This window comes from Bos indicus x Bos taurus, chromosome 5, assembly GCF_003369695.1.
Source record: "Bos indicus x Bos taurus breed Angus x Brahman F1 hybrid chromosome 5, Bos_hybrid_MaternalHap_v2.0, whole genome shotgun sequence".
NCBI classification, from domain to species: domain Eukaryota; kingdom Metazoa; phylum Chordata; class Mammalia; order Artiodactyla; family Bovidae; genus Bos; species Bos indicus x Bos taurus.
In genome coordinates this window covers 35223005-35247028 of record NC_040080.1, presented here as the reverse complement: position 1 = coordinate 35247028, position 24024 = coordinate 35223005, and the positions used below count along the sequence as shown (strand labels likewise).

Sequence of the window (24024 nt, the reverse complement as noted above, 5' to 3'; positions counted from 1 at the left end):
AAGGTTTTCCCCCAAGTTTTCTTCTAGAAGTTTTATAATTTTAAGCTACGTTTAACTTTTCAATCCATTTTGGGTTGATTTTTCTATATGGCATGTGATAAGGTTCATCTTTATTCTTTTACATGTGGATATCCATTTTCATTTGTTGACTATCCATTCCCCATTGTGTATTCTTGGCACCCTACTTGAAGATTAGTTGATTATATACATGAGGGTTTATTTCAAGACAATCTACTCTATTTCACTGGTCTGTAGCTTTGTAATATATTTTGAAATCATCATGTGTGATACCTACAGCTTTGTTCTTTTTCAAGGCTGTTTTGGTCTTTTGTAGTTCCATATGAATATTAGGAATTTTCTTTGATGAGGGTAATAGAGGAGAGTGAAAATCCTGGCTTAAAACTCAACTTTCAAAAAATTAAGACCATGGCATCCAGCCCCATCACTTCATGGAAAATAGAAGGGGGGGGGGGGAGTGGAAACAGTGACAGATCTTATTTCCTTGGGTTCCAGAGTCACTATGTATGGTGACTGCAGCCATGAAATTAAGACACTTCCTCCTTGGAAGAAAAGCTATGACAAATAGATACCATATTAAAAAGCAGAGACATCACTTTGCCAACAAGGGTACATCTAGCCAAAGCTATGGTTTTTCCCTTAGTCATGTACAAATGTGAGAGTTGGACCATAAGGAAGGCTTAGTGCCAAAAAACTGATGTTTTCGAATTGTGGTGCTGAAGAAGACTCTTGAGAGTCCCTTGAACTTCAAGATAAAACCAGTCAATCCTAAAGGAAATCAACTCTGAGTATTCATTGTAAGGACTAATGCTGAAGCTGAAGCTCCCATACTTTGACCACCTGATGTGAAGAGCCGACTAACTAGAAAAGGAAGGATTAAAGGCAAAAGGAGGAGGCAGTAGAGGATGACAGTTAGATACCATCATTGATTGAATTGACATGATTTTGAGCAAACTCCAGGAGATAGTGAAGGATAGGGAAATCTGACATGCTGTAGTCCATGGAGTCACAAAGAGTCAGACACAACTTAGTAACTGAATAAAAACAAATTACTATAAAAAATGCCATTTGAATTTTAACAGAGATTGCACTGAATCTGTAAATTGCTTTGGGTAGTATGAACATCTTCACAATATTGTCTTCCAATTCATAAACACAAGATGTCTTTCCATTAATTTACATCTTTATTTCAGCACTGTCTCAGTTTTAGTGTATAGATCTTTATCTCCTTAAAGTTTATTCTTATCTTATTCTTTTGATACTACTTTAAATAGGATTGTTTTCTCAGTTTCCTTTTCAGATAATTTATTATTAGTGTATAGAAATGCAACTGACTTATGTATGTTGATTTTGTATGTTGCATTTTTGTTGAATTTATTAGCTCTAACTGCTTTTTGTGGAGTCTTTAGGGTTTTCTATATATAGATCATGTCATCTGCAGAAATGATTTACTTCTTTCTTTCCAGTGCTAAGGCCTTCTATTTCTTTTCCTTGCCTAATGGCTCAGGCCAGGACTGTATCTATATATCTACCATTACTAGTGAATTTTATACTTTAGTGTACTTTTAATCACTGTTTAAGGGCTTCCAAGATGGCACAGTGGTTAAGAATCTGCCTACAATGCAGGAGACATGGGTCTGATTCCTGGATTGGGAAGATCCCCTGATGAAGGAAATGGCAACCCATTCTAGTATTCCTGCCTAGAAAATTCCAAGGAAAAAGGAGCCTTATGGGCTACAGTCCATTTCATTTCAACTTCAATAACTCCCTTTAGCATTTCTTATAATGCAAGCCTAGTGGTAATGAACTCCCTTGGCTTTTGTTTGTATGGGGAAATATATCACCATTTTTGAGGGATAGTTTTGCTGGGTATAGTGCCCTTGTTTGGTAGTTCTTTCCTTTCAATACTTCAAATATATCATCCCACTCTTTTCTGACCTGCAAGATTTCTGCTGAGAAATCCATTGATAGTCTTATGAGTGCTCCCTTTTAGCTGACAAAACCTTCCTCTTGCTGCTTTCAAAATTCTTTGACTTTTAACACTTTGATTATAGCATGTCTCAGTGTGGATTTCTTTGGGTTCATCTTACTTGAAATCCTTTAGGCCTCTGGGGTCCTTCCCAAATTTTGGAAGTTTTTAACCATTATTTCCTTGAATAACCTTTCTATCCCTTTTCTTCTCTCTTCTCCTTCTGGGACTCCATAATACAGATGTTGGTCTACTCGATGATGTCCATTAAGTTTTTTCACTCTTTTTTTTTTTTTTACTCTTCTGACTAAATTTCCAAAGATCTCTCTTCAAGTTCACTAATCTTTTATTCTACTTGATCTAGTCCGCTATTGAACTCCTCTGATAAAATTTTAGGTATTTTTCTCCTCCAGTACTTCTGTTTGTCGCTGGTTTTTTTTTTTTTTTGTCTTTTTGTTAATAGCCTCACTTTGTGTCACTTTGTCCATGCATTGCTCTCCCATCCTCATTGCATATCTTTATGACAGTTATTTTGAAATCTCTGTGAGGTAAATATTTTATCTCTGTTTCATTAGGTGCAGTTTTGGGAAATTTATTTTGTTCTTGTATTTGAGACATATTTTCCTATGTCTTAATTTTTCTTGACTCTTTGTGTATAGTTTTACTATACCCAGCAAAAGTATCCCTCAAAAATGGTGATATATTTCCCCATACAAGAGTCTTTGGTTCTTCACAAAAAGAACCACCTCTCCCAGTATCCACAGACTGGCCTTTTACAGGAAAAATTCCTTACCAACCACTTTGAGCAAAGATTCTAAGAATCCCTCAGAATCTTTATGTTAGCTCAACCCACCATTTTTGTTCTTAGTGGAACCTAAGTATCTAGGGTATGAGATTTCCATCATTGCTGATACAGGCATGATAGAAGCCAATCTCGCAGGCAATCCCCAGAAAACCTGCAGTGTTGTATGTATGATCCAACCCTTTCCTTACCTAGGGAGAAGCTGTGATCAGGAATTTTTCATCTGCTTATTCTATGCTGGCCAGGGGTAGGGACTATGATGAATGATTGTGTGCTAAAACAAACCACTTGCTTTATTTTCAGTGTCCCCCAGGTGTCTGGAGTATACCCAGTCCATCTGCATCTTTGACACAGATGAAACAGAAGCTAGTATTCTTGGCAGTCTTCAGCAAATTTGGAATGTTGGGCACAACAGTCCAACTCCTTCCCTATCTAGAAAGAAATTCAAAGCTGGAGGGTTCCTTCTGATCATATGACACTATGCTAGGAGCTGGAATTATGGTGAAAGGGTATTTAGAATTTTTCTACCAGCATTGATGTGGCTCATTTCATGGTTACCCAGGGTACAAGAGCCTCTTAAGTAGCTGCTGGACTTATCACAAAAGGAATTTGTTCATGTATTACTGTTGAGTCAGTGTATCTATTGGAAGAAGGAGGGTCCATTACTTTCTATTCCACCTTCTTGCTGGTATCACCTCATCTGCTTTTTAAGACATCCATTTTATCTACTTTTATCTTTTCCAGGAATAGTCTAAGCTCTCAAGAGTATCCATTATCTTTCCAGGGAAAGTAAAAGGAATGTGAAGATCAACAGAAATCCATACTTAATAATACTAAAGTTTTTCATGACTTATGTGTACTTACACCTATAAATCTTATTTACAACATTTATTTACTTTGATATTATGAATATGAAGCACAGCAGCCTTAGAAATGCTTTAACAAATTAGATAGTGTCATTTAGCAGATGAATATCAATTAAAGGTATTCAACAGAAACTTTGAAGATTTTTCTTCTATAGAGATTTTCATTATCGTGTTAAGAGGTTAGGTGTGTGTGTATTTAAATTCAACAACTCTTCTTGTTATCATGTCCTAATGCTAAATCTTGACTTTTTAGTCTTACCGAGTCTGAGTCTCCCCCAGATCTTACCATCTAGTGCCCCATTTACAAAGTTTTCAGACCAAAAACACTTAAGTCAAGGATGACTCTTGCATTCCCACATCTAATTTACTAGTATGTCAGATGTGATTTATCCTTAGAACACAGTTTGAATCCAACCATTTCTTATCACCTTCACAACCATCACCCTGGCTCACATTATACCCCTCACCTGGACTACTATTACAATGGCACCTAACACAATAGCTTTTTTGACCATGACTCAGTAAATGTTTTATATTTCACTCAAGCACACACACATGCACCTGGCTGAAACAAAAATTTTATTAAATAGTACTTACTCTTCCTGTATGCAAAGTATTCTGATGTTTTGTGTTTATTTCTTTAAAGGGTTATAATCCAGTAAATTGATTTCAAGATATCTAACTGGTGATCTGTTATTGAAAAAAGCTCTTCTCACCTGTCTGTTTTCACTTTTGCCCTCTATAGACAATTCTCTACCTGGCAGCCAGAATGAATGTCCAAAACATAAGTCATATTATTTCTCTGCTTATAATTGTCAATGGCTTCCCATCTACTCAAAATAAAACCCCAATTCCTAAATGTGATCTGCAAGGCTGAGGACCTGACCTCTGCTTATTTTTCCTACCTCATTGCCTACCACTCCCCAGCACTCACCCCACCCCTGCTATACTGACCCCTTGCTGTTGTTCAAACATACCAAGCTCATTACAGCCCCAGGTCCTTTCCACTGACTATTTCCTCTGCCTAGAATACTCCCCAAATCATCACATATCTCACTTTCTCACTTCATTTATCTAGTTAACTTACTATGCCTCAGACAGACCTTTCCTGATCATTCTTTCTAAAATTAGGTCCTTATGCCCCTGGTCAGTCTTGGTCTTCTTATCCTGTTTTAATTCTCTTCATATCACCTACTGTTCCCTGGAATTGTACTATATAATTACATGTTTGTTCATTATCTGTGTCTCTTAATAGACGTTAGTTTTATGGAGGTAAAGATTTCCGTCTTATTTTCTATAATTCCCTAGTATTTAGAGGGGGGAAAAGTCCGGCAAAGAAGTGGCACTTGGATGTACAAAAGCATTTGCAAATGATCACATGCTTTTCTCACCAAGCCCTCTAAGGGTCTTTTTTTTTTTCTTCCACTGTTTCTTGTTGCCTCACTCATCTCTTTCCAATCCTCAGCACTGGAACTATCTGTCTTGCACCTGAATGAAGGCTTTCTCCTCAGCAAACAATTAACTTCTAAAAGCTTGCTTTTAATAAATGTTTCCTACTTCATCTAAACATAGAAGTCTCTCTCACTCCCACAAAATACTTCACTCATGTCCTTATTCACAGTTAAGACCTATAGCCAAATCATTTTGTGTGTAGCCACTTTGTAGTTTTGTGTCTTTTAAATTATGTTTAGAAGGCAGGAGCTAAGCCATCTTTACATTGATGAGCATTATTTTGCCCAATGCTGCTGCTAAGTCATGTCAGTCATGTCCGACTCTGTGCCACTCCATAGACGGCAGCCCACCAGGCTCCCGTCCCTGGCGTTCCCCAGGCAAGAATACTAGAGTGGGTTGCCAGTTCCTTCTCCAGTGCATGAAAGTGAAAAGTGAAAGTGAAATAACTCAGTCATGTCCGACTCTTCACGACCCCGTGGACTGTAGCCTGCCAGGCTTCTCCGTCCATGGGATTTCCTAGGCAAGAACACTGGAGTGGGTTGCCATTGCCTTCTCCTGCCCAATGCTAGGTTGAGCAAAATACTATTATATTATGCTCAGTCATATCCGACTCTTTGCAGCCCTATGGACTGTTGCCTGCCAGGTTCCTCTGTCCATGGGATTCTCCAGGCAAGAATACTAGAGTGGGTTACCACTTCCTACTCCAGGGGGTCTTCCCAACCCAGAGATCAAACCTATGTCTCTTAAGTCTCCTGCATTGGCAGGCAGATTCTTTACCACTAGTGCCACCTGAGAAACCCTAATATTATATTAGATTTTAACAACTAGATGGTGGGGGATTGATAGTTGAAAGAACATAGGTTTTGAAGTAGACCATATCTAGGCCTGATCCCAGCTGTCACTTAACTCCACCAGGATGATGTCTCTGGAGATAAACATAGGTCAAATTTTTAGCACTACATGGAACACAGTGAGCTTTTGACGAATCACCCGTACTGTGATTTAACTGGGCTGTTTTGTGTGTCTAATAGGATCACAGAGAATATTCACTTACTCCAAGATGACTCTAGTGCAGGCCTCTCTCAAAATAGTTCTTCTTTGCTAAACAGAAGAATTTCAACGCTCCCTTTTGTGGAGATGGTATCTGTGTAAGGAAACTGCATATCTACTTAACTGCATATCGCCTTTACCACTATGGGGAAGTCTGGGCGCCTGGCTTCTTAGGGAAAGCAAAAGATCATCTTTTTGATAGTTCCTCTTGGTATTAACCTCTCTCTGATATCTCTGATATCTAGTTTCCTTATTTGGGGGCAATAAAATCGTTTCTTCTTGCTATTCTCTTTAAGCAACTATGCTAAGTATATTTTTTTCCTTTCACTTCATTTCAGTTGCAGTCATGTCTGATCCTTTGCAACCCCATAGACTACAGCACACCAGGCTTCCCTGTCCATCACCAACTCCCAGAGCTCGCTTAAACTCAAGTCCATCGAGTTGATGACTTGATGATTTTTTCTTTTAATTTATTCTAATTTCAACTACACCCACATTCATTTATCCAGTCAAAAAGCATGTAAGTGAATGCTCAGTAAAGTATCAGCAGCTATATAAATAGTGATTAACAAAAGATTTAATCTCCATCCTTGTTTAGTATTTAGTATGTTTAGTTTACAAAGTGCACACATTTCAAGATTTTTCCAAAAAAAGCATAAGAATTAAGGTAAGAGGAAGGATATGATTGTAAGTCATTTTATATTTAGTCTTCTATTCCCTATGACTTCTTTTATTTGAAATTTAATTGACTAGGGCCCAATGCAAAGCGTTGTATACTGAGTTGGAACATAAAGCCCAGTGGGATAGGAGTCAACAGACCCAGCAGCAAGTCCTTCCAATAATAGAGCTATTCATTTGTTGTTGTTGTTGTTCAGTCACTCAGTCATGTCTGACTCTTTGAGACCCCAGGGACTGCAGCATGCCAGGCTTCCCTGTCCTTCACCATCTCCTGGAGCTTGCTCACACTCATGTCCATTGAGTCGGTGATGCCATCCAATTATCTCATCCTCTGCTATCCCCTTCTACTCCTGCAGTCTATCTTTCCCAGCATCAGGGTCTTTTCTAATGAGTCAGCTCTTCACAACAGGTGGCCAAAAGATTGGAGCTTCAGCTTCAGCATCAGTCCTTCCAATGAATATTCAGACTGATTTCCTTTAGGATTGATTGGTTTGTTCTCCTTGCAGTCCAAGAGACTCTCAAGAGTCTTCTCCAACACCACAGTTCAAAAGCATCAATTCTTCAGTGCTCAGCCTTCTTTATGGTCCAACTCTCACATCTGTACATGACTCCTGGAAAAACCATAGCTTTGACTATACAGACCTTTGCTGGCAAAGTAATATCTCTGCTTTTTAATATGTTCTCTAGGTTTGTCATAGCTTTTCTTCCAAGGAGCAAGAGTCTTTTAATTTTATGCTACAGTCACCATCTGCACTGATTTCAAGCCCAAGAAAATAAAGTCTGTCACTCTTTCCATTGTTTTCCCATCTATTTGCCATGAAGTGATGAGACCAGATGCCATGATCTTAGTTTTTTGAATGTTGAGTTCTAGCCAGCATTTTCCACTCTCCTCTTTCACCTTCATCAAGAGGCTCCTTAGTTCCTCCTCACTTTCTGCCATAAAGGTGGTGTCATCTGCATATCTGAGGTTACAGAGCTATCCATATGTTTTCCATTAATAACTCAAAACTTGATCAATTCAGTTTATATTCTTTTGCTTCAGTCCTCTGTAAAATTATGCAGCTTTGTGGAATGATCTCTAATGCTCCTTCTGGTTAAAAGAATTCTATATTCTGATTCCAAACTCCTTCTCTAGGAAAAATAACTCATTGTTTGGGTTTCCATAGATTTCAAGCTTACTACTTGCAATTTTGAATATATAGGTCAATCTCACACTATTTCACAATTCAGAATTGTCAAACAAAATGGTCCCCCTGAAAAATTGTCACCTGAAATCAATGTATACAACTTGAAAAAAAGTAAACAGAATGCCATGGCAAATTACAAACATGTTATATACATAAAGTAGGGGTCTCTTATACATAAAGGATCATCACCTGGAAAGAAATTCTTTTCTGAAATAAAAATATTCCAGCCTGAATCTCTTCAAAATGTCTATCAATTTGGCAAACTCTTTATCAAGGGATTCTTTATGGTTTCTCAAGTCGTTCAGCATTAAGATGCAAAGATTTAGCTTCTCCTCCATGATATATCTGAATTCCTATAAGAAGAATCACAAAACAAGTTCCACTGTTCCAGTGTTAAATATAAAGAAATAACAGGCAATAGAAAATGTTCTGGACATTCCAACACCAGCAGCATTCACTGTTATTGAACTCTAAAATTCTAATCGAACAGATGTCAATTCTCAGTTGCCTAAAGATGGATGATGCTGTGGACTGATGACCCCAATTTAACAAGTACATATTGGGTACATACAGTGTGCCTAAAATTGAGCTTTGTTCTCTTTTTCTTAAGATAAGTGGCCATTTCATCAATAATCACAGTAGCTTTATTAATAGAATAGAATGGGACTAGGAAATGCAGTAAAATCAGTATTTGTTGATTACCATATTCAAAACCATATTAAAAACCTTTTAAAAAGGTAAGATTGACAAAAGGGCTGATATTAACACTCCAGAGTTTTCAACATTTACTTCTTGCTTTAGCTTAACTTAGGGGGCTGATAGATGTTAGGAAGTTGTAAAGTACAGATAGTAAGTTATGAATAAATTTAAGAGATTTCTTTTTATATGCTTCCAGTCTAACAAAACTTGGGAATAGCTACCTAAAATGTTTCCACATTCTGATATTCTGCTAACTTCTGGTATAATAAAACTGTCAAAGTCTCAAAAATAAGATTCTTCTGCACAATAATCGTTCTATCAGAGAGAATTTTGAAAAGCCAAGGAAAAATTCAAGCTTAGACCAGCCAGTTCTCACAAGGATTCAAATAAAATACACTATTAATTTACATCTTATTTACTGTTTGTCTCTCCAATGCATATCCCATATCCTCACACTCACTCACACTTTTCATATCACACTCTTACTCTCACCCATATACACAACCTTATGCACACCCCCAGATGCAAACTCTACACACATTGTCAGAATAAGAAGGCATAACACTGCAATGAAATCTTAGAAATGATACTGTGTATAATAAGTGCTACCTGGGTTTAGAATGTAGAAGATAAACCAGGAAAATCACAAAATTCAGAACACTTACAGTAAGCTTGTTCTCCCACTTTTCTTTCACAGTAATCTCTGGATTAGTTACCCACAGTAGAAAATGATCAATTAGTGTTTCAACTTCAGAAACATCTTCATGCTGAAAAAGAATTCCATACCTTCAAATAGGAATTCAGTGAAAGGCATATAAAAAGAAGTAATTTAGACAAGGTTTAATATAGGCAATTTAGAAAGCCATCAGAGAGAATTCCTTGTTATCTAATGCCACCCAGTGACTTTCCTTTATCCCAGGATGTTGCCATGTGAAGATGCTAACTCTCTACGCTACATATGCTGAATAAATCAGTTAAAACTATTTTCCAGAACAACACCTACCCATTTTATTCCCCTCTCAAATAGAAGGAAGCAAGCATTTTCATGGATATTTTTTCATTCATTAAATTAATGCACGATGCTGGATGCTTGGGGCTGGTGCACTGGGACGACCCAGAGGGATGGTGTGGGGAGGGAGGAGGGAGGAGGGTTTAGGATGGGGAACACATGTATACTAATTAAATAATTTTCTATTAAAGAAAAAAAAATTTTTAAAAATCAATATGGAAATTATCAAAAAAAAAAGAAAAAAAAATAAAACTCAACATTCAGAAAACGAAAAAAAAAAATTAAATATTATCTACTTTTTATTTTCTTGGGCTCCAAAATCACTACAGACAGTGACTGCAGCCATGAAATTAAAAGACGCTTGCTACTTGGAAGAAAAGCTATGACAAACCTAGATAGCATATTAAAAAGCAGAGATAACCACTTTGCAGACAAAGGTCCATATAGCCAAAGCTATTGTTTTTCCAGTAGTCATGTACAGATGTGAGAGTTGGAGCATAAAGAATGCTGAGCACCAAAAAACTGATGTTTTCAAATCATGGTGCTGGAGAAGACTCTTAAGAGTTCCTTGGACTGCAAGGAGATCAAACTAGTAAATCCCAAAGGAAATCAACCCTGAGTATTCATTGGAAGGACTGATACTGAAGCTCCAATACTTTGGCCACCTGCAAAAAGTCAACTCATTGGAAAAGACTCTGATGCTGGGAAAGATTAAAGGCAGGAGGAGAAGGGAGCGGCAGAGGATGAGACGGTTGGATGGCATCACCGACTTAACGGACATGTGTTTGAGCAAGCTCTGGGAAACAGTGAAGGACGGGGAAGCCTGGCATGCTGCAGGCTATGGGTCAGACACGATTTAGTGACTAAACAACAACAGTGTGCTTGACACTGTGAAAGGAACTGGAAATACCTACAGGAAATGCTGCTCTCAGCTTTCTCTGATCATCTAGGATTCCCAGGCAAAAATCGAGATAGAGAGAGACTTTCCTGGTAATCCAGTGGTTAAGAACTTTTCTTCCAATGCAGGTGACGGGGGTTCAATCCCTAGTCGAGGAACTGAGATCCCACATGCTACAAAGCACGTGCACCACAATGCTTGAGCCCTCTTGCCACAACCACACGGCCCACGTGCTCTGGAACCCACGTACCACAACTAGCGAGAAGCTCGTGTGCCACAACAAACGATCCCTTGTGCTACAACTAAGCCCCAACACCCAAAAATAAATGAAGAAATGTTTTTTTTTAATTAAAATGGAAAAAGAAGTACTAGTCATTAGCTAGAAGGAGTTCAATAGTCTTCAGCCCTCTGATATTAAAGATTAACTTGTAGGGAATATAAGCTCAAGCAATCTATACCTAATGGTCAGCCTGTTAGTCCTGATTGACCCAGAATTAGAAGATGCACATTAGGAAGATTTGAGAAAAATCTTTTCATTTCATAGTAGGATATATTTTGTTCTCAACACATAGATACGCCTGTGCTCAGCAAACAGGCTGTAGGTCAGTTATCTGTAGATCTTGCTGGCCAGTGAAACAGCATACGATATGCAGATGTTATACAATACCAGATTCTGAAGCGTAGCTGTGAACTCCACTCCCTTTTGTTCAAGTTCTGTCAGTAACAGCAGCATTTCTTCATCCATTATCATGTCCAGAGATGACAAGCTGATTAAATTGCACTGCCACTCAGTTTCATTGTTCTGAAACAATTACCAAAATGTCCACAACCTTGTCATCCTAATAAAGAATATTCATTATTTTTATTTTATGAAAATGATGCCCATGGGTCAATGTAATGATCCCCATCAAACACTCTAAATTATGTTATGAAATCCTCATGCGTGCATGCTAAAGTCACTCAATCGTGTCTGACTCTTTATGGCCCCGTGGACTGTAGCCAGCCAGGCTCCTCTATCCATGGGATTCTCCAGGCAAGAATACTGGAGTGGGTTGCCATGCTCTCCTCCAGGGGATCTTCCTGAGCCAGGGATTAAGACCATATCTCTTACATCATTACATCTCTTACATCTTACCTGCATTGGCAGGCGGGTTCTCTACCCATAGCGCCACCTGGAACTACTTTTACACACCACCCCTCCCCAAACTGCTCATTTCCTCTCTTGGATGCCTTCAGCTTAACATTTACTCATTCTTAAAGGACACTCATATATCTAATAGATAACATTTACATTTACATGATATAAACTTCTACAGCTCTAATTTTGTGAAAAGAAGCAACAGGAAAGAAATTCTCAGAAAAAGAAAACTGCTGGTCACGGGAGGGTGCATTCAACAAATCCCACTGAAGACAGACAGATGTTTTTGTCTCTCTTCCACTCATAGAAGATGCTCTCAGATGATGTTTCACAAAGCAAGTTTCTCATACTTCTCTCCAAGTCTCTGCGTCCTCTCATACTTTAGATATATGACAACAGCACGTTTAACTTCCTCCTTGCTGTCAGTTGGAAAAAAGTGATTGGGCTCTTATTCCAGATTCCAATTAGAAGGCAAAGACTTCCTAATCCAATAGTGAGATAAACTTCAGCACCAGAATGTTGCCAGCTGTTTAACCCCTGTTCAGAATTATAAAACTTTACAGGCTGGCATCTTGGCATCACTATTACCTCAGAGGACAGGGGATAAAAACACATCGCTGTGGTAGATTAGCCACCATGTCATTCAGTCTGGCAGTTCGGCTTGGTTTCAAAAGCACACTAAAAAAAATGACGCGTCTTTGCAACAGAATGTCAGGAAAGCACAGTCCTCAGCAGAATGTTCAAGACTGCCTGAGAATGCCTTAGGTGAAGCAACATATGTCGCTCTGCATCCTTGGCAGGAGATATTCAAATGATATTTGCCCCAAGGACATTCTCTCCTTTCAAGGTCATAGCACAGCTGTCAACAGGAGGACATTCTGGACAAATCTATCATCTACCAACATGGGAAGACCATCCAAGTAGTGAAAGAAAGCAATCTGCCAGAAAACATTTCCTAGCATTCCAAGCACACAACTGGAAAGTGCAAAGGAACAAAAATATACTAGGGAGTCAGGTTCCAACATTGCATTCACAAGAAGGTGTGTGACTGTTTCCACCCCTGTTGTAAAGCACTACCAACAGGCTGGAGGTTTTAAGGCACTAATTCATTTTGCTATTTTAAAATTAACCCCAAATATATAAAAATGCTAATTTATGTTCAGAATATAATAATCAGTGTCATTAATTTAAGTCTGTACAATTATATTCTCAAGCAAAGAAATTTCATGTTTCTGCATAAAACAATGTAAATGAAACAAGTAAATTTTTGGTAGATACATTTACTTTGGGACTTGAAGAAATACTAAAAATAGTCCATGATCTCTACCACAATCTTTCAGACCCCAGGCTGGGGATCACTGCAGGTAGTCCTGAAAAATATCAAGATAGTAAAGATTTCTTGAGAATTCCCTGGCAGTCCAGCGGGTAGGATCCCACGCTCTCACTGCCAAGGACTTGGGTACAAACCCTCCTTGGGGAACTAAGATCACGCATGCCATGTGGCCAAATATATGTGTGTGTGTGTGTGTGTGTGTGTGTGTGCACACTGTATCTGTGTGTATACAAATATATCAAGATTTTTAAAGTCCAGATTCACTGAACACACATTTCCATACCCCATGCTGGAGTCTCACTATAGTTTTCAGCCATAACTTGAAAAAGATTCATTCTTCCAGGCTAAGAAACTTTAGACTTAGGTTCCACAAACTATCAGTGGAGTCCCTCAAAATGTCATGGGTGATCTTCAGCAAGATACAGACCTTTACTTAATAGCAAGCTATTGCACATGCTGATTATTTTTGTAAAGGTTTCCATTTGATGGTAATTACCTACCTCTGCAGACTGAGCAAGAATGAGTTCGCAGTGTAGCGATTTTACTCCTTCAGAGTCGACACTTTTATGATCTCCACTGACATTTAATTGCATTCCATTTCTTAAAAAAAAACAACAGTAGTCTGGTCTGGTTAGGTATGCCTTATGTTTTAAGTCACAAGAATAAGATTTATTTATCACCAAACGGTAAGCACTTATGTGTGCTGTATAAGGACGTCATAAGGTACGTAAGACTACAGAGAGAAACAGAGGTAGTCTTTGCCCTCCAGGTGCTGCACACACTAGTGATTCTAGGTCGTTGCAACCAGGTAAGCCATACTTTCTTTTTAAGAATTGGAGCCGTTGAATTTTTAAATTTTTCACTAAAAATCTAGATGTCTTGCTTTTCTTTAAACAATCAGAATATGTGGTCACACTGGGTCCATATACTCTTAATGTAACAACTATCTGGAGCTAAGCAGAGTAACACCCCGTCTTTACCTGGCTAAGGTACTTTCGTTTTCACCCCCCTAATATAAGCATGTGCGCTTACCCCACTGACTTTACTCATTTTGCTGCTTATGGACTTCTGGACTAGCATGTTATACAAAATCAGAATCAAATGATAACACAAGGTAGAGTGTGTCAGGAAAAACGTAAAAACAACATGCCATGCATGCACTCAGAAAGATTACTTAATCTCAAGACATGAGAAAAGTAAGGGTGAGTGAGGGAGGTTGATGGAAAACGTGTGAAGGAATCTGTACTCTTAGGAGAGAAGCTGAGAAAACATCACAAAGTTACAGGAGGTAAGAACGTGGCATGTTCAAAGAACTGCACACAGCTCAGCCGGTGAATACTGTGGAGTGGGGGACACGTGACGGAAAGTCGGTGAGAGGTTACTCTGTACTTACATCATGAATTCCTGTTGTAAGTGCTGTAACTCTTGAGCCAGCTTGTTTTTCTCCCCTCGTAAGTTCTGGAATCACACACAACATTAGGCTGCCCGTGTTACTCTACTGGGACATTCACATTTCCGTTTAAAATCCCCACCTTGCAAGTTGTGAGATTATTATGGTATACCTCAATAATGCTTCCATATTCTATGATCGTTGACTTAAGCTCTTCTATACTTACATCCTTCTGAAAAGTAGGAGAGAGAATTAATAGCAAATAAATGTATGAGTTTACCAAATCACATTTACTAGACTAGCAATCTGAGTCAAAGAAGAATTATATATGCCTAATGATGTGATGAGACCTACGAATCTCATGATTTGAAAATTCAGCTAGTCTGGGTTTGTGATTAAAACTACAGAAAAACATAAGGGGTAGCAAGGCATCTATTATCTGACTGTGTTATTATGTTCTATCTCTGCCTGGTCCAGTGAAACCATACCCTGAAAGGCAATGTTAAAATCCAAGTCAAAATTTTATTACTACGGCCTATTTAAGGGAAAAAAAAAAAAAAAAGCAGTTTTTACCTGCAAAATGACTAATAAATTATAAAAGCATCCAATTTTACCCAGTTCAAACCATATCTTTTAAAAATCATAGTTTGTACTCCAAGACTAGAGAGTACAGTCAGTGCCTGACCTGTAGTTGTATCCCATGAATGGCATGATGCCTGGGGCCTGAGAAGTATCTTACGAGTGCTGGGCGGGAGTGCAGAGTGGTGGAAGGACTAAAGTTATGGAGGAAGTGAGCAGTCATCGCTACTACAATGTCACTACATGGGGAGAGACTGCCCATGAGGAGGAGACACAGTTGGTACCATAGTCAGTATTCTGGTCAATGTCCACAAGCTAAGGATGCCTTTGAAATGTCATAAACTGCAGGGAAAGGAAGTGAAATACTGCTCCTCCTTCCCCTTCCTGTCTTTGAACGTGGAAGCTTATTAACTTAGGCTGCGTCCTTTCTGTGTCTCTTAAAACCACCAAACCAGCATCGCTGTAGCCAGGAAAGTTTGTTACCAAATAGGCTATGATCATGAGAGACAAATATAAATAGAGTAATATTTATCTATCAAATTAATCAGTCAAACTAGGTAGAACATAACTCGGGATATACTGTTTTTCCCTGAAATGAATGACTGTACATTCGTTAATGTTGTTATGAATTAAAACTTCATCATCACAGGGAGTTTCCGGTTGGTCCAACGGTTAAGACTCCACGCTTCCACAGCAGGGGCGTGGGTTCAATTAAAGACAAAAGACAAACAAAACAAAACACTTCATCACCACTATTTAGCCAATGACTGGCAAATTGGCATACTAATATTGTTGAATAAAGGAATGAATATCACCAGAATTTACAGAGGATATGTTAAATATCCCAAGTGGAAAAGTCAATATTCTTCACTCAGAAGAACAATTTTTATTCTTACAAATAAAGAAATGCCTTATGACAGAATATTAGAATCAGATATTTTAACAGGGGTGGAGTTATGCAAATATCATCGCCTTCCTCTATTACTTGGAGGGAGTCTCCAGGATTCCATGGACAGAGACAGTACCAACCTTCTGTAAACTTGCATCTGTATTAAGCAAAGTGTTTTCATACATGTGTAACTGCATCTGAAAAGAAACACATTTAGGGAAGGCCACTAGGACATTGCTTTGGTAAAAGACAATGCCACAAAATCATGGCACAATCAGGAGACATGTTTCTGAAGCATTTTTTATATGCATGCATTTTTCACTTTATAAAGAACCTTCCCATTAGCCTCACAACAACCCTCAAGGCCAAGGTTATTGCCCTCTCTCTACCAGGAAGGAAATCCAAGCTCAGCACTATCCAGAGACTTGCCCGATGTCACACCTAGTAAGTGACAGAACAGAGCCTAGAATCTGAGTCTCCAACTTCAGCCAAGGGCTCTTCCCACTGTTTCACACTTCACATAATAAAAGGACATCGAGTGTGTTCATTTTTTGGTGAAAAGAAAAATCTAGGTAGGACATGAACACAGACTCCATATGAGCATGCAAAAGGCTCTTCCTCTTTTAAAAAACAGTGTAAAAATGTTCAAGCTTTCTTTTAGCAAAGTGAATATTAAGGATATTATCAGTTTAAACCAAAGCAAGCTTGTTGGCATAGACTCCTAAGTAGGATGTAATTGAGAAAAATGTATATTGTTTGAATGGAAAACTTGGAAAAATAATAGCATAGTCAGAAGTAGAATTATCATCATAATCATACATGTTTGATATTCCTTTATAGTCCTCGAGGTATTTTCACATAATCCTTTCATTTGAGTTTCCAACAAGCTTGTGGATGAGGTACCCATTTAATAGATGGAAAAACTGAGATTTAAAGAAGTTAACTAATTGCTTGGGGTTAAAAGCTTTTACCCTGGAGAAGAAAATGGCAACCCACAGTATTCTTGCCTGGAGAATCCCCATGGACAGAGGAGCCTGGCAGGCTACAGTCCATGGGGTCATAAGAGTTAGACAAGACTTAGTGACTAAACCACCACTGCCATAAAGCTTTTAACTTGAGAAGACAGGATTTGAATCCACATCTTCTCTGGCTCTTACCACTAGTTTATGGCAGTTATATTTTCTAAAACAGTCATTCCTAGAATAAAATCAGTGTTTAATGTCTACATTATAATGGCTATAATATATGTATATGTACATACACACATGGAATTGAGTGTCTGCTAGGAAAAGTGAGAATTCCACATATGATATGAATTTCAAACATATAATAAAGCAAAAAATACTGTTCAAATAAACCATCAGAGATAACAAAAAGCATGACACAAATTCCTGAATTTAGTAATAGTCACTTTCTGTTTCCTGATAATAAAATATGGCAGATATAACAAAAATATACACTAAATAGATACTTTTATCAATATAGATTAAAAAATCATTTTTGTAAGATATAATTTCTTTATTCAATAGAGTTGAATTAAAAAATCAAGATGGACTTTTTTCCATCTCTCATTTTTTGCATTAAGAAGGTACAATAGCTGAACTTTTCCCTAACTTAATAATTTGAAAAATTAGATACTATTAAATTAGAAATTGTCACTAGAATAAAAAATATAAATAATAGCAAATGGTGGCAAGGATGTGGAGTAATTTGAACCCTCATACATAGCTAATGGAAATGTAAAATGGTATAGCTACTTTGGAAAAACATCTGGCAGTTCCTCAAAAGGTTAAACATAGTTATCATATGATGTAGTAATTTGACTCTTAGATACATACTCAAGAGAAATTAAAACTTACATCCACACAAAAATTTATACATGAATATTCATAGCACCATTACTCATTATAGTAAAAAGAAAAAAAAAGTAGGAACAGCTTAAATGTCCAGCAATTGATGAATGAACAAAATGTGCTATATTCCTATAATGGACTATTATTCAGCAATACAAGGAAATGAAGCAATGATATATGCTAAGACATGAATGAACTCTTAATACACTAGTCTCAGTGAAGAAAGCCAGTCACAAAAGACAATATAATGTATATGACCCCATTTATATGAAATGCCCAGAATAACTAAATCTATGGAGATAGAAAGCTGATTAGTGTTTGTCTAGTGTTGGGAAAGAATGGAAAATGACCGCTAAAGGGATTTCTTTTTGGATGATAAAAGTATTTTAAAATTGGTTTTGGTAATGGTTGCACAACTCTGAATATATTTAATACTAAAAACCACTGACTCTGAGTGAATTTAATGGCATATGTGTTATGTATCAGTAAAGCTGCTACATTAAAAAAGCAGAAGCTGTCTTTTATATAACTCAGACATCTAGAGTACAAATTTCAAAATTTATAATGAAAGGTCATTGTGTCAATGAGTCACAAACACCTTCATAAAGTAATATTAATTTGATGCAAGAAAATATTTTACCAGTATTTGAGAAGTGCTTACTTGGTGCTCTTTCTCAGTTTTAGACAAGTCCTCAATCTTCTCTTCCAATTTATATATATCCATAATGTTCTTAGCATTCTAATGTAAAGTAAGATAGTATTCTTAGATTTAGACCAAAAAAAACATAAAAGGACATCACAAAGTCTTTTTTAGAAAGTGATATTTTCATCATTGACATCGTAATCCATTTTAAACTAAGGGACAGAACTTTAGACTTTGTCCAAAAATAACAATCTTTTTAATGTGATCATCCAGGAATATTCTCAGTAATCCCTTATTTTCCATTCTACCTGGGCCACTCACTCCCTAGACACACCTTCAGATTTGTCATTACAGCAACTGTGACCCTTCTGTTACCTTAATTGCAAAAGCATCTCCCTCTTCAACCATTACTTCTTGTCTTTCCAGATTACTTCTTTGTGCAACAACAAACCTTCAGTCCCCACTGGAACCTGCAATCCAATGATCCCACTACTTTCTCATTACCCTACCACCTTCCTATGAACTCAGTCACCTCTTGACTCAGCTTAAATTCTTTCACGGCCAATCATTACAATCTCTTACTTCCACATCCCTTCAATCCCCTTGGCTCTCCCCTATTTCTTAGTATTTTCTTAATTTCAGATTGCCATCCACTCCATGCCAGCACCTTTTCTGATAACGATTGTTAAAGAGAAATACAAATAAACCAATAGGTCACATATTAAATTTGTAAGCTTTAATCTCAAGGTTCTGGTGATTATATCGTATCTATTCAAATGGCCATTTGCCTAAAGCAAGGATTTGCAAACTGTACCAACTACCCTTCTCCATTTTCAGAGACCAACTCTGACTACTTGGTTTTATAAATAAAGCTTTATTAAGACACAACTGAGCCCATTGTTTTCAGATTGTCCTTAGCCACCTTCACCTTGCAATGGCAGAAGTGAGTGGTTGTGACAAAGTCCTTCTAGCCAGGCAAGCTTAAAAATATTTACTATCATGTCCTTCACAAAAAGTTTGCCAATTCCTAGCCTATTTCATTCTTTATCTCTCCTTGAACTTCCAATACTTCCTCCAACATCCTCACTCTCAGCCAATGACTTTGCTCTGTATTTCACTGAGACATTAGAAACTATTCAGTTCAGTTCAGTCGCTCAGTCATGTCCAACTCTTTGCAAGCCCATGGACTGCAGCATGCCAGGCCTCCCTGTCCATCGCCAACTCCTGAAGTTTACTCAAACTCATGTCCATTGAGTTGGTGATGCCATCCAACCATCTCATCCTCTGTTGTCCCCTTCTCCTCCTGCCTTCAGTCTTTCCCAGCATCAGGGTCTTTTCAAGCGAGTCAACTCTTCGCATCAGGTGGCCAAAGTATTGGAGTTTCAGCTTCAGCCTCAGTCCTTCCAATCAATATTCAGGACTGATCTCCTTTAGGATGGACTGGTTGGATCTCCTTGCAGTCCAAGGGACTCTCTAATAGAAACTATAAGAAGTGAATTTTACATATTACTTGGATATATAATAAATATTTTGGGATATTATAAAGCATTTACTGACCTGAATACTTTATCCACTACTTTTGTTCCTGCTTCAGTCTAAGCCTTCACTGACTTTTGCCTGCTTTAATATTAATACAAGAGCCTCCTAATTGGTCTCCTCACTTCTTCCCTCACCCCACAGTTGATTCTAAAGCCAGGAGCCAGAGAAATCTTGGTAAAACTGAAATTATATGATGTTACTCCTCTGCTCAAAACTGTTCAGCAGCTCCCATCTCACTCAGCATAAACAACCAGAGTCCAAACAATGCCTTTATAAGATCCTGGGGGTCCAGGTCCCCACAACTCTCTGTAGCACCTTGTAGTACTTGTTCCCTCTGCTCCAGCCACAATGATCTTGTTATACCTTAAAAATGGTGGGCAGGCTACAGCCTGAGGACTTTGGACTTGCTATCTCCTCTGCCATGAGTGCTATTCAAGATGAGCCTCATAGTTTTTAACCAAAAATTAACTTCACAGTTCTACTTTTCCTAACCACCCAATAAGCTAGAGTTTATAAAGTAAACCTTTATTTTTGTGTTTTTGACCACAAGGCAGGTGGAATTTTAGCTCCAAGACTAGGCATCAAACCCACATCCCCTGCACTGAAAGGTGGAGTCTTGACCACTGGACCACCAGGGAAGTCCCCTAACCACCCTAGTTTAAATTGCCGTTTTCTGTTCTTCTTCTCTCGGTGGCACTAATCTCATCTAACATGCTAGTTTCACACAGGCTATTTTGTTTAAGTCCATATTCACTTAGAATAGAGTCTATCTCCCAGTGAATGTGTGTATAAGAAGTAAATAAATGTAAGTGAATAATTGGCTTCCCCAATGGCTCAGTGGGTAAAGAATTCACCTGCAAATGCAGAACACACAGGAGATGTGGGTTTGATCCCTTGGTCAGGAAGATTCCCTGGAGGAGGAAATGGCAACCTACTCCAGTATTCTTACCTGAAAAATCCCATGAACAGAGGAGCCAGGCGGGCTATAGTCCATAGGTTTGCAGAGAGTAGGACACGACTGAGTGACTAAGCACTCGGTGGAATAATTACCCAAGCCATTGTGCTCGTCACAATGCATCAGATTTTTATCTCCTAAAGGAAATTTAGTGACATCTATATGCCTTTTCTAACACAAGTCAATCATCGTAATGTCATCTCATGAAGAAGAGTTCTAAGTCTCCTTCCTTCTATCTCAATTCTAAATTGGTATGCTATAATTCTTTGATGGTAGTCAATCATCTTAAATATGAGAAGAAAAATATCTTACACTGGGAACTTACTTCAAAAGCACTAGTTTCATGGAAACCTGGCCTGGCAGCTGTAATATATCTAAATAAAATACAAGATTTCTTTCCAATCTTTAGCTGTTCCTTTGCAATCCATTATGAATGTCCACTTAGGCCATGAATTGGATAACTCTTCAGATCATTCATTGCAGCTTAATAAATAACTCTAATAAACTTACATAAAGCACAACCAAAAAACTATACATAATGATTGACATTCAAAAGGTACCTATAGAGAATTTTTCTTCAAAATAGTAACTTACTAATAGCTTTTCTACCTGTTCTTTCAATGTTTTGATTTTGTTGCTTAAAAATATATATTGCATAAAAGTTTTCTTTTTTTTAAAGATTTTACTAATATTTACTAATATATATAGGTATATTATGGTTAACGAAATGGCTTCACATAATTATCTTAACCTTTAAAGTAACTGTAGAGAATAGGTATTATTAATCCCTCAGAAGATAAATGGCTTTTCCAAGGTCAGACTGTCAAAGAATTTAAGATCTAGGTCTTAGAATCAATGACCTTTGCCATCTAGTTTTGTGGAATAATATTGGAAAATTATTAAATAACGTCTACATTTTCCTTCTTGATTTGCATACTGTTTAGATGGGTTAATTTCATTTCATCTTAAGTCTGAATTTCTTAAATACTATTTCCTCATGAAATTACATGAGGAAGGAAATACATGAGGAGGATTACAAAGGTAATATACTTCTGTCCAAACAGGAAAATCCTGTCTACTCTTTCTCATTTGTCATTTGACAAAGCAACCTAGTATTTTGCCCACAGGAGCCTGAAATTCGTATGATTTGAATTTCATATGAATCCAGGGTCAGGACCCATGATTGTATGATTTCCATATTTATCTGTATAGTCTGCTTAACAATTTCAACATACCTCTTCTTGGAGAATCCGAATCTTAAGAATCAGAGCCCGGTTTTCTGTCTCCTGATTTATTAAGAGAAACATAATTTAAAAGTATTTGAGAAGCTTATGAAAATAACAAATATTTACTTCCAGAGTCATCAACATTTTTTCAGCAACCTTAAATATAGCATTGACATATTGCACATAAGCCTAGTCGGAAAATATTCTCAATATGGGGTTAAGCCTTTGGCTTCCAGTTTCTTGGTATCAGTGAAAAGTCACTCTCCTCCTTGACTCAATCTAACCATGACAGAGAAGGAAAGATGAGAAAACAAAAAATAAAGGTTATGTGGTTTGCCTAAAGTTACACAGCCCTCAGAAACAGGGCTTACATGTTCTCAGTCTGACTCCCAAAGGTGAGCTCTTGGTCATTGCTCTACATGACTTCCACACAGAAGCTCCTTAGTGGTCCCAGACTGAGTCCTTGCTGTAATGTATTCATAGAGACTTGCAGAGTCACCTGATACTTAGTGAGTCCAGTCTCCACATTTATTGTTGAAGCAAAAGCTAAGCTAAACTGTTGCTTGTAGGAGGTCATGAGTGAAAGACACAGGCCTGAAATTCAAGTTTCCTGATACCTTAGAGACCTAAAAATAAATCAGTCTGAATGACTTTCAGCTGACCATCCCCCCATGTCTGACCATGGTTAGCAATGCTCAAATAGTGCTAGAGGGATTTTGAAGACTATTACTGAAGCTCCAGAGAATAGTTTAACAGTCTCCATAAAAATAATTACTTCTCTGGTAGTTGAAGCTTAGTCTAAATAATGTTTTGCTCCAAAAATTACAAGCCTGGGCTTATTTAGTGTTAAGGACTGATTAATGGAGCTAATTAGTAATCTGTACATGCTGAAAAAAATGAATGTTTTTAAAAACCTGAGAAAAAGGTGAAAGTTTGACACACAATTTTTTTTTTTTTTTTTGGAAGATGTGACTTTCAGTGTCAGATATTTATAAATTCACCTGTTAACTTCAGAAGGCATTCTAGATCTTCACAAACCATTGCAAATGTAACATTTGTAAAGAATTTTAACGCTGGTTGAAAAGAAAACAGTATTTTTTATCCTACTTATCTTTACTTTTCTAAGGGGTTACCAATTCATTCATCAGCCTATGGTTTCTGATCTTTGCCTCCAAATAAACCATTTGGATTTCAGTTAAATAAACTATCCGCTGATTTCAAAGTACTTGGATGACTTACTAATTGTTTGTTCTGGGCTACAATCATGGTCTTCTGCTCTTCTGAAGCATTCATAGTAATTTTCAGTTCCTCCAGTTCTTCTTTTAACAGGTTTGTTCTCATAATAGCCTGGTGGGCACTGTGGGGGTGGGGAGAGAAGGCAATAAGCAAAACCTCAAATATAACCGTCAAAGATACTAACTAAAGCCACGGACTGTTTTTAAGCTCCAAGTTGAAAACCACTGAAAATTCAAACCAGATGCCAACAATAGTAAAAGGAAAAAAAAAAAAAAAAAATTTACTCAAGATCTTCCACAGTCCTTAGAAAGGGAAAGGACTCAGGTAGAGTACACTGGGAGATAAAGGATAGAAGGAAACAAACATATTCCTGAAGCCAAGGACTGGCATACTCCCTTTGAAATCCATCACTGGCTAAATCACACAGTTCTTTCCTTCTACTACTAAGACATAATATTAGTTAATATAATTACACAAATAGTTATTAAATAACATCACACATTCACTCAAAGCATAGCTTGTTTTCTTTTTAAAGAAACTGAATATTTCAAATACATAAGCCAACAATGGAATGGAGAGAGCCTGAGGTTAGCATTTTTTTTTAATGTTACAGAT

General features: G+C 37.6%; 1 protein-coding gene across 1 annotated transcript in view; it reads right to left on the bottom strand.

The window, feature by feature from the left end:
- LOC113893436 (lymphoid-restricted membrane protein) overlaps positions 1–24024 on the bottom strand; it is a 45041-nt gene that overhangs the window by 2667 nt on the left and 18350 nt on the right. Inside the window, exons 7-16 of the mRNA XM_027543428.1 lie at positions 23413–23530; positions 22183–22233; positions 18472–18549; positions 16098–16154; positions 14662–14721; positions 14493–14557; positions 13600–13699; positions 11296–11430; positions 9387–9488; positions 8212–8375 (exon numbers count right to left, since the gene is read on the bottom strand). Of these exons, the coding sequence (XP_027399229.1) occupies positions 8212–8375; positions 9387–9488; positions 11296–11430; positions 13600–13699; positions 14493–14557; positions 14662–14721; positions 16098–16154; positions 18472–18549; positions 22183–22233; positions 23413–23530 (930 nt within the window). The remainder of the gene's footprint in view (positions 1–8211; positions 8376–9386; positions 9489–11295; positions 11431–13599; positions 13700–14492; positions 14558–14661; positions 14722–16097; positions 16155–18471; positions 18550–22182; positions 22234–23412; positions 23531–24024) is intronic.